This window comes from Sminthopsis crassicaudata, chromosome 1 (assembly GCF_048593235.1).
Source record: "Sminthopsis crassicaudata isolate SCR6 chromosome 1, ASM4859323v1, whole genome shotgun sequence".
NCBI lineage: Eukaryota > Metazoa > Chordata > Mammalia > Dasyuromorphia > Dasyuridae > Sminthopsis > Sminthopsis crassicaudata.
In genome coordinates this window covers 489,140,816-489,153,016 of record NC_133617.1, presented here as the reverse complement: position 1 = coordinate 489,153,016, position 12,201 = coordinate 489,140,816, and the positions used below count along the sequence as shown (strand labels likewise).

The window sequence follows — 12,201 nt, the reverse complement described above, 5'->3', positions numbered from 1 at the left end:
AATTATATGTTTTATACATATATGTATTATTATTTTCAAAAATATATGAATTCTACAGTAAATGATAAAATACAAATCCATTTTAAACTTTTTCTGAATTCATTGTGGCTTTTTGATATTGTGTATTTTCTCAACCAATGAATACTAATAGTGTAATTGATATCATTGGAGGTTAGGGTCAGTGAAATAGAGTTCCCCAAACAAAGGAAGATTTTAGGAGTCTTGTGCCCAACAAAGGAAAATGGCCTTAGACCATGTACTGATTAAATCCCCAAAAATTTCTCTATGACAAACTTCATCCATCAGGCAGGTGGGGGAGGGAAGGTATTGAATAAGCAACTTCTAGGTGTTTTCTAATCCTAGGATTCTATGATTAAATTCCATTACTATAATCAAAATCAACCCTTTGGGAATCCACTATCAACAACCAGCACAGCATAGATCAGAGTTCAGTGAATAAGTTTTCTCCTTGTTTGTTTAACTGGATAACATAGGCTTAGGATGCAGTTCATTTATTTCCCAAAATTTCTCCAGATTTAAACATCTCAAAGTCTGAGTACAACACAGATTTAAACAAAATAAAGAGAAAGAATCAGCTTTCTATATTTTTGCTATATGTTTTCCCATTCTTTGCCAAGGATGCTCAGATTCTTGGAATCCCTAACTCTCTTTAAGCCCTCTTCTAGTTGCTCTCTCCCCAACCTCTGTTGAAATTACTTTATTTTGTATTTAAAGTGTATTTTGCATTTATTTATCTGAGATCTGTTGTTTCATTCCCATTAGAATGTAGGCTCCTTAAGAGCAGAAACTGTTTTTTTCCCCTTTTTGTCTTTGCTTTCTTTTTCTTTCTTTCCTCTTGGGAATATCCAATGTCTTATACAGTGCCTTGCCCATACTGCAGGCTAAATAAATGTTTGTTGAATTAAATTAAATAAAATTAAAGTAAATGCTATATTTGTATTCTAGAAGTGAGAGGTGGATATTTTCTTCACAAATTGAATCTGGGTGTCTAAGTAGATGGTGGGTCCAGCCCTGAGGGTTTCCTAGTCTTTAGGTTTCCAGGTCAACAGATTTCTAGAGGTACAGTTGAATGTGGCCTTGAGAGCAAGATTCCTTCCCTCTTCCTGGGTTTTTCTTCAGACTCTTGGTACTGTCCCTTCATCAATTAATTAAAGACATACTGCTAAGTACCCTCAAGTACCTTTGTCTTAATTTTCAGAGCTCACAATTTATCAGGAACCAGATCCAGGTGGTAGTAGAAAGAGCAGGAGTAAATAGGTTCTAAATTAGGGTCACTCCCTGCTGCAATTGCAACGAGGATTCTGTGTATTCTAAGAATTTAAAAATAAAAAGAAGATCTGATCAGTTTCCCCTAACCATTTCAACTCCTTCATTTGGTGGCAAAACCCTCTGCAAAAAAGTAATTGTGGTATAACTCTGGATTTTCGTTAAAGATCAGGAAAAAAAGTCAATAATATTTTTATCCCAATTTCATGTAAAAATAATTTTAACATTCATTTTTTAATTTTTGAGTTCCAAATTCTCTCCTTCTCCCTCTCTTTGTCTCCTTCCTAAGATAATAAGCAATTTGATGTATTATAGATATGCAATCATATAAAATATATTTGGTTATTGCTGTTGTTCGGTCATTTTTAGTCATGTCTGACTCTTTGTGACTTCATCTAGGATTTTATCGGCAGAGATGCTGAAATGGTTTGTCATTTCCTTTTTCAGCTCATTTTATAGATGAGAAAACTGAGGCAAACAAGGTTAAATGACTTTCCTGAAATCACACAACTAATAAGTGCCTGGGCCAAATTTAAACTCAGGAAGATGAATTATTCTGACTCCAAGCCTGGCACTCTAATCATTGCATCATCTAGCTGCCCTAAAAGCATATTATTATTGTTCTTGCTGCTGCTGTTATTAATATTTTTCCAGACTTGATTTCATTGATATAGAACTTTGGCATCCACCTCAAATAGAAAAGGAGCCATTAACAGATACTTGATGATCCCTACTGGTGACATGTTGACTTAGAAAACCACATATTAACATCTCCTATGTTTTACTGTATTTTTGTTTATTTTGTTAAATATTCTTCAATTACACTCTTATTGGATTCCAGAGGCACCAGGGACTGTCCTGAGCCACACCTGATCTGCTGACCCTGTGTCTGACACCTCTGAAAGAGAGAATTCCCAGTGGCAGCATCCCCTGCCTAAGTAACCTTGAACTGATTGATGAGGCTTTGGGACTCAGTTTCCTCATCTTTAAAATTGGGGGGTTGGACTAGCTCCTCTCAAAGGACCTTCCCAGGTCTAGAGCTATGATCTTTTGAACTGTTCAAATGCATGGACTCCAGGGTCACATAGGCAATATGTGTCAAAGATAACTTGAACCAGATATCATATTGACACAGACTTAGTCAGTTGACAAATGTTTAGTAAGGGCTTTCTAGCATTGTGCTAAGTATTCAGGATACCAAGAAAAAAAACACAGTCCCTGACCTCAAGGACCTCATGTTCTTTCTAATCAGGGAGAAAAAGGGAAGAAAGAGAAAACGCAAGCAATTACGTACATATATACAGACATACAGAGTGTCCCAAAAGTCCTCATACAATTATAAAAGGAGCTTTCTTCACAATCCTATAAAGGTGAATATTATTATTATTCTCATTTTATAGATGAGAAAATTGAAACACTTTGCCTACCTGCCTTACTAGCTAGGAAGAAAGCTAGCAAGTATTAGGGATATAACTGAAAATCATTTGTGACTTCAAAACCAGCATTCTCTAGTTGTGTTATGCTCCTTCAAGTCCCATAAACTAGAAGAATAGGTATTTTTCTCTGTTCTTCCTACCATTCTCTTTGTTCATCAGAATTATCGACAGCAAACACTGATTAAAAGTATTGAACTGCTTGAAGACTTTTAAGGGTATCTTGTGTACAGGAGAAATGGAAAACAATCTCAGAAGAGATGCACTAATAAGGGAAGAAGTGGGGGGGGCAAAATAGGCATTTTTGCAAAAGATAAGTTTTTATCTGAGTCTTGATGGAATCCAAAGAAGCAAGAAGGTAGAGAACATTCCAGGCATGGGTTACAGTCATCAAAAAGGCAAGAGTCGAAAGATGAAGGGTCCTATTCGGGCAAAAATAAGAAGGTTGCTGAAATGTGTGTAGAAGGGACTCAATTGTACAAAGACTGAAAAGGGGGAAAGGAGCCAAGTTGTGAAGGGTTTAAATGACAAACAGAGGATTTTCTTATTTGATCCTGGAGATATTAGGGAATCACTAGAGTTTATATAGAGATGGAAGGGATCTTAGTCATTTAGTCCAATTTCAAATTGTTGTTATTGTTCAGTCATGTCCAATTCTTTGTGTTCCTGTGGGCCAGTGCACATCAGTAGTGTCCATGAGGTTTTTCTTGGCAAAGATACTAGAATGATTTGTTATTTTCTTCTCTAACAGATTAAGATAAATAGAGTTTAGGTGACTTATGCAGAGTCACAGCTAGTAAGTGATTGAGGCTACATTTGAACTCAAATCTTCCTGATCCCAGCTTGACTCAGTCTGTACTGAGCTACTTACCTGTCCTTCATATTATAGTTGAGGAAATTTAGGCCCAAAATTTAAATGATTTGCCTAGGATCACATAGTCATCCTGGGTCAGAGGCAACTTGGATCCAGTCTTCCTGACCCTGCTGCTCTCTATGACCTATTCTACAGTAACTCTCACTTTGTCATTTTTTGGGAATTAATTATTTTTGTTGTCATGAAGATGGTTACAGAAATAAGATATGCAAAGTGATGAATGGGTTATTCCCAGGGTAAGTGCTTAAGTAATTCAGAGGCATGATTCATCCTTAATTCTTCAATATCAAGTAGGTCTTTCTCCCCATGTCACATACCTGTTAATCACACTGGGATCCTTGACTGCAGTTGACTCCATAGGACCGTGGCTGCATTCAGTTATGTCACAAAATTAAGTGAAACTTACTGAGACTCACATATACAACAGAATTGGTTGAAGGTCTGGACAATAATCAAGGAATTGTTAGACAAGAAAGCTAACAGAATTGTTCTGCCCAGATGGATTTGCCTTTGGCCTAGATGGTGAGGGAATTCATTTTCTTCCTCCTTAGATCAACCTTGTATAAGAGAAAGATAAAAAGTTTTAAATCTAAAACTCATCTTTTTTTCTGCTAATAAATAAATAGATAAATGAACAAATTTACGAGCTCTGGACAAGGACTGTCTCTTTTTCTGTTTACATCCCCCATACCTAGGTGCATAATAGCTGCTTAGAGGAATGGATGATTAATAGATGCTTATCGACTAATTGATCAATTGTGCTGACAAAATGTTCAGATGTCAGATCAAGAGGAAATTCCCCACATGTTCAAGCCTTGAAAGGCAAATGCTCTCCAACTGGATGACGTTATTCAGGCTCAAGCATTATATTCCTCTCAACTCCTCTATTCAACATTACAAATGAGAGGGGGTCTGGGAAGATATTAGAGTTCCCTGGGAGGGAGGAAGGGAACAGGTACTAAGAAGAACAGGACAAAGACTATGTCTGAACATTCTAGACCTCCTCCCACCAAGCAAGCTTTGTATCCCCAGTGTCTACTTATACAGCACATAGGAAACATTTTATCATGTTTACTGCATTGAATTGGAGTTGAATGGAAAATACTGGGGACTAAATAATTCAGCAATATCCTTTGGTCTGCAAAGGTGCTGCCTCCTCAAGACTCTTCTGAGTCTGTAAGCATCCCAGGAACATCTATATTATCCTAAAGCATTTTCCTGTCTTCTCTACCCACCCTCCCATTCTCTATTCTCTATTCCTATCCCTACTTATTATACTGAATGAACTCTGCCTCCCCACATCATGTATATCCCCTCACTTTCCCAGGTATAGCTATGCCTAACTAAAGAGCTAAAAGTATCCAAATTCCCTTACCTTAATCCTAAGAAACCTGAATGAATCCAAGAGTCCCAGGGTAATACAACACAAGTCAGATAAGAAAATGTCTTTTGTTTTCCATTCTTATATTTAATCCCCTCCCATTACTGCCACCATTTTAAACTATGGTATAGGGGAAAGGACACTGGACTGGGAGGTCAAGAGACCTAACTTCTAGTCCTCATTCTCTCAAAAACCTATTTTGTAAAGCCAGGTAAGCAGTCCCCTCTTTGGAACTGAGTATTCCTCATCTGTAAAATGGGCTGATTGAAATAGAGACTAGCATGGTTCAATTTCCAAAGATTCATCACCAAGTTGACCCCAGGTTGATGAATGTTTTATGGGTTTTTTTGTAATTATTTTATTTTATTTTTCCAATTACATGTAAAGATAGTTTTCAACATCCATTTTTGTAAGATTTTGAATTACAAATTTTTCCTCTTTCCTCCTTTATTTCCTCCCTCCTCAAGACAGCAGGCAATCTGATATAATTTATACATGTATAATAGGTCAATTGATGAATATTTTGGCTATGACAATTCACAGAGTTACAGATGAATTATGATCTCCATTACTGAGAGGAACATTCACGCCATGGAAATTTGGGGAGTATCTGGGGAGTACAGTAAAGAGAGCTAGGAAGTTAAGAAGACTCATCTTCCTGAGTTCAAACTACTCTGGTATCTCTGCCAAGAAAACCAAGAAAATTACAAATCCTAGAAATCCCAGATTCTGGGCATGGTTCTGCCATTAGCTATGTGACCTTGAATAAGTGATATCTTCTTCCTGAGCCTCAGTTTTCTCCTCTTTAAAATGGAGGCAGACAAGATGATGTTTAAAGGTCCTTTCTAACTGATAGCTACGAATCCATCATTCTATGAATAAACACTTTTGTTTTTTTGAACTAAGGCCTCTGCAATTTTTGTTTGCCCTGTCAATAAGCAAGTGTGCAAGAATTTTATAAGTCTGTGGATTGCCATCTCACCCAGTATTTTTACAGCTCTGTGCAAGGCACATAGTTAAGCAAATAAACTCAAGACATGCTCATCAAACCTTCAGGATGACACAAAGCTGGAAAGGAAAACTAATAAAGTGGGTGACAGACGCAGCATCTGAAAAATTTTGACAGGGAGAACAATGAGCCAAAATTTACAAGCTGAAAGTTAATAGCAATAAAAGTTCAAAAAATTGACTGGATAAGCACAAGATGAAAAAGATATGGCTTTAAACAGCCCATTCATAAGAAAGAACCAGTAGGTTTTAGTGGACAAACAACACAATATTAGGCAACAGTATAACATGATGTCCAAAATTGCTCTTACAAACTAGGACTATATTAAGAGAGGCACAGTGTCCAGAAATAAGGAGGCAATAGTCCTTTTGTACAATATCTAAACCATATATAACTCATTAATATGTTAAGTTTCTAGGTACCACATTTTTGTTCAGACATTTTAATCATCTTTTTCATTACCCCACTTGGGATTTTTTTGACAAGAATACTGGTTTGCCATATCCCCTTCTCCAGCTCATTTTACAGATGAGGAAACTGAGGCAAACAGGTCTAAGTGACTTGTCCAAAATCACACAGCTAGTAAGTGTCTGGATCACATTTGAACTCAAGAAGATGAGTCTTCCTGATTCCCTATCCAGTGCTCTCTGCACTATGGCACTACTCAGCTGTCATATACTAAGAAAAACACTAATAAGTTGAATAGCCTATTTTAGACAATAAGATAGCAAACAATCTTATTAGAAAAATATAAACAATATGATGAGAGGACTGGAGAGTCTGCCATTAGCATATGAAACAACTTAGAATGCTTAGCCAGGAGAAGACTGAGGGCGGGGTGTGATGACTGTCTTCAAGAATTTGAAAAGTTGTCACATGAAAGAAGAATTTTATTTATTTATAGAACTCATAAGAAACTGGATAATTAGATTTAGGCTTAATAAAAAATTTCATAACAGTAACAATAGAGCTAGGTGATTCAGTGATAGTGCCAGACTTGGAGTCAGGACCACCCAAGATCAAATCTTGTCTAATCTTAATTTAAATTGCCTAAAAATAGATATTTACTAGCTGTATGACCATGGTCAAGTCACCTAAATCTTTCCCAGAGTCAATACTAGTCTATAAAATAGGAATAGTGATACAAACTATTTCACATGTTTTTTGGGGGGGAGGTGAAGCAAGATAATGTATGTAATTTGCAAATCTTAAAACATGATATAAGTTGTTGTTCAGTCATTTCAAGTATGTTCAAATCTTTGTGATCCCATTTTGGATTCTCTTGGCAGAGTGGTTTGCCATTTCCTTCTACAATTCATTTTACAGATGAGAAAACTGAGGTAGACAGGGTTAGGTGACTTATCCAGGATCACTCCATTAATAAGTATCTGGGATCATATTTGAACTGAAGTCCTTCTGACTTCAGGACTTGTGCTCTATCCACTGTGCCATCTTGTTACTCCAAAAAGCATCATATAAAAGCTAGCTATTATTATTATTAAATCAAAGAGGCTGCCTCAGGAGATATAAAGCTCCCTGTTACTGAAGTGTTGAAACAGGAACAGGATGACTGTCTGTTTGGAAGATTTAGAAAGGTTCTGTACAATATGTGAAAATCCAAGCCAGTTTTTGCGCTGTGATATATTAGATGTAGTCAGGAAGACAGGGGTTCAATTAAGGTCTGTCACACATGCTAGCCATGTCAGCACCTCTCAGTGCCCCCAGGTAGTTTTTTTTTTTTTTATTGTTCTAAATTACAGAACTGTATTTTTTGTACATCATACATTTTTTCTTTTGTCTAGACCTGAGATTTTATGAATATAGAGATTTGCTGGGGAAAGTTCCCTCCACCAGGGAAAATTGGCTGCCCAGTTGTGATTTATGGTCTTAGAGAGGTGCCCATAGGATTAAGTGACTTGCTCAGTTACATTTTCAGTATTTGTCCAGGGCAGGACTTGATTCCAAGGCCAGCTCTCTCTCTCTGTTACACCGTGGTGCTTTTCATTTTGTGCATAATTGGCACTTAATAAATGCTCATTAAATCCTTGTTCATTGAATTACTGAATGCAGAAGACAATACGGGTATTCAGTTATCATTATTGTTTGTTTTTTTCTTGGTAGCCGGATCCTGCTGGCAGAGATATTTCCATCCGTCCAATTCTGGAGCACTGTGAGAACAGTCACATGACTATTTGGCTCGGCATTGTCTATGCCTACAAAGGTCTCCTCATGGTACGTTTTTCTTGTATTATTCTGTGTTGCTGTCAATTCCATATATACCCTTATGTTAGCTAAGTATGTGTTCCTTATTATAAAGCAGGGGTGGGGAATTGTTTTCTTTTAAAAACTGAAGACCAAATATACAATAGGCTTAATTTAGATAATTAGTCAAATAAAATAGCTTTCTTTTGAAATTAAAAGCAAGAACTATTGAAGTATTTTTAGATTAACAACAAACATTTTTAACATTATGCACCCTTAAGAGGAGCAGGGAAAGGGGAAAGAAAGGGAGGGAGAATGAGAGGGAAAGGGAGAAAGGGAGAGAAGAAGGAAGAGAAGGAGGAGGAAGAGAATGCCAAATAAAATGGAATAGAAAGGAACCAGAAAGGAAGTAAAAAAGCAAAGAAAAAGCTAGCCAATTAGATAGAGGAAAAAGAGAAAAAGGAGACAGAGTAAAAGAATATATAGAGAAAGGAGAGAAAGAGAGAAAAGGAAGAAGGGAGGGAGAGGAGAGAATGAGAAAAGAGAAGAGAAAGGGAAAAAGGAGAGAAAAAGAGAGGAGAAAAGGAAGAAAGGGAAGAGAAAGGAGAGGGAAGTGAGAGGAAAGATGAGAGAAGAGTGAGAAGAGAGAGGCTCAATAGATTTTGGACCCAATGACAATCATATTCTTTTTCAGAGGTATCATCTATTACTGTATAGTCCTATGATATGTTAGTTAGCTGATTTACCGCTCTATAGAGCTCTCTACTTGCACTGATTCTTAAACTATTGAGGTCTAATAGCCAATGGAATTGCCAGAACAGCTCATCAAGGTAGAAATTATATTCTGGGTTATGGCATCATTGACTATTAATAGCACTCAGGACCAGCTAAAATTAAGTCAGGGACCTTGGACCAGAGATTACCTGTGTCCATAGCAATGTCCATGGTCCCAAAATCATGGGGAAGAGATGGAAAATAAAAAAAGCCTATTTTTCAATGAACAAGCAAACTCTGTGGTTTTCATGGTTCATGTTCCCAGTGGTCTATGTTCTTCATTCCTCTTATTTTCTGTGCCCCAAGTTCCTAGTCCTATATAAAGATTCCCCATATATTAGCCCTGAACTGTCTATTGACAGATTCTGCATATTCATTCCTTGAGCTTGTTTGGCTTCCAAACTAAACCTACTTTTATTTAAGAAATGATCAGCTAGAGCAGTAATGAACTGAACCAGCTACACCCAGCGAAAGAACTTTGGGAGTTGACATACATAGAATTCCCAATCCCTCTATTTTTGTCCGCCTGCATTTTTGATTTCCTTCACAGGCTAATGATACAGTATTTCAAAATCCAATTCTTTTTGTACAGCAAAATAACTGTTTGGACATATATACATATATTGTATTTAATTTATGCTTTATCATATTTAACATGTATTGGTCAGCCTGCCATCTGGGGGAAGGAATGGAGGGAAGGAGGGGAAAAGTTGAAACAAAAGGTTTTGCAGTTGTCAATGCTGGAAAATTACCTATTCATAAAATTTTTGTAAAAACTAATTTAACTAATTAATTAAAAAGAAATAAGTCATTCATTCTTAAAATCAACCTACATTTTTACAAGATTTAATATTTGGCAAAGTTTACAATCTTAAATACCTTTGAAGCTAAAAAACTTTTTTAAGACTTTAAAGCTTACAATCACCCTATGAGCTAATATTGATCACCCTTTGACCAAAGTTTTGGCTTAATCCCTTTGGCCTATTGTAATTGCTTGGGGACTACTATCTGATGCCTTAGAACACCATTAATACCATCATTCCTTGAATCCTATACAGACAGAAGGGGTTGGGAAAAGGAGGGAGCCTCCACTAATGTCCCAAGCAGTAGTTTCTCCAAGTATCAATGAACAGGATGCCCATGCAGTCGGACTCCAAGTCTGAAAGGAAGTGATGACTATAGGGGGAGAATCAGTGCTTTCCTAAGCCAAGAAGTTTCCACCTTTATACTATCAATTAAGAAACTCCCTTGCCACCCCTCCAAAGAAATGTTTACACATAATTAGTGAACTTAATAATTTTCTGGCCTGACTATATCAGGACTTTTCCTCCTGCACCATAGGCTTCCTAACATCAAGGACTAGGAATTAGACAATTTTATGTGTCATGCTTCTCCTGAGGGCAGACAAGACCTTGCTGGCCATCTTGAAAGATTCACCAGGAAATTATCAAACCATTCATGGACATGGGCAACCTTTGGTCCAAGGTCTTTGACTTGATTTTAGCTGGTTCTGAGTGCTAGTAATAGTCATTGATGCCATAACCCAAAATATAATTTCCTCCCCAATGAAACTTACCTCTCCTACCACTCTGGGAGTAGCTACTAGCAATAAAGATGACATTCTAAGCCTGGTACTACTGCTTAGAAGGAATACTATATCCCATTCAATACAACTTCATCATCAGAACTGAAGAGAACTGTCGTTAACCAGACCAAAAATCGTCACCTACAGATTCAGAGGAAACTATTCTATGTCTAATTCAATGTCTGTGTCTGATATATCTGGGTTGCAAAAATAGCAAAGCAGATATTATCACCTAAAAGCCTAAAACTGGAGACCTGGAAGAAGAGACACTTTCTACTGATATTTCTGCAGTGAAAAAAAAGTTGTCGACCACATTGCTCCCACTGAGATTACAACAAATTTACAGTGAAACAAGGAGTTAGATGGTGCAGAGGATAGAGCACTAAGTGAAAATCGGGAAGACCTGAGTTAAAATCCTGCCTCAAGCATTTACTGCTAGATAACTATAAGCAAATAACAGCCTTTTGGGGGCCTTAAATTCCTCATATACAAAATGAGGGAGTTAAATTCAATAGCAATTTAGATGAACAATCTTTTCTTGCAGAAAAGTAATGGCGGGGCAATTAGATGGCAAAGCAGATAGAATACCAGCCCTGAAGTCAGAAGGACCTGGGTTCAAATGTGGCCTCAAACACTTAGCACTTATTAACTATGCTATCCTAGGCAAGTCATTTAACCCTAATTGCCTCACCCTCCAAAAAAAAAAAAAAAAAAATCTAAAAAGTGGTGGCGTCAAGGATGAAGAAAAAGACATTCAGACATGGTCACTATGGGAATTTGTTTCCTTGACTAGCATGTTGATTTGTAATAATAAAGTTTGAGGTTTTTTTAATTGGGTGTGAGTAGGAAGGAGAAAGAGAATAAGATAATTAAAAAGAAAATCATTAAATTTTTTTAATTCTCAGAGAACAGAAGAGAACAAAGGCCAGATATTATTTGAAATTCACGTTGCATTTATTACATGTTATGCCTAAATATACAATATACATTAATTTAATATAGCATAATTTTATATTTATTTCATATTATATATTTATTACAGTATGTTTTCTCTTAGCCAAAAGGTACATTTATTTAAGAGAAGAGGTAACAGGCAATGCTAAAGAGGCAAAATAAGCAGCAGGAGTGATAAATATGAAATCGATTTGAAAGAGCAATAGGTTTACCAAGGAAAAGAGTTTGGAAGAAGCCATTAAAGGAATATGCCATTGAGGTATGGGTACACTATTGACGGGCAGGTTAAATCCATAGAGAAGGTTAACAGACTAACCAGAGTTAACCAAAGTAAGGAGAAAGATGTCATTAAAAGACAGATGCTATGAGGAGGGACAAAGTACCTCACAGCAGGCTTAGTCCTGAAAAGGATTTAGCCTGTTGCAGCAATTTTTAAAAGAAAAGAAAACCATAAGTAAGAAAGATGGATTAATATACAATCCCTTTTCCCCAGTTCTATTATATGTACATAGAAAGGTATTTTTAAAGTTCAGAACAAAAGTGATATATATATATATAATTTTTTTTTTTTGAGGCTGGGGTTAAGTGACTTGCCCAGGGTCACACAACTAGGAAGTGTTAAGTGTCTGAGACAGATTTGAACTCGGGTCCTCCTGAATTCAAGGCTGATGCTCTGTCTACTGCACCACTAGCTTCCCCTAA

At 36.7% G+C, this 12,201-nt stretch overlaps 1 protein-coding gene across 1 annotated transcript in view; it reads left to right on the top strand.

Annotated features, from left to right (window-relative positions):
* Positions 1–12,201, top strand: part of GABBR2 (gamma-aminobutyric acid type B receptor subunit 2) — an 802,190-nt gene that overhangs the window by 765,094 nt on the left and 24,895 nt on the right. The window contains 1 exon segment of the mRNA XM_074281401.1: positions 8,106–8,216. Coding sequence (XP_074137502.1) covers positions 8,106–8,216 — 111 coding nt within the window.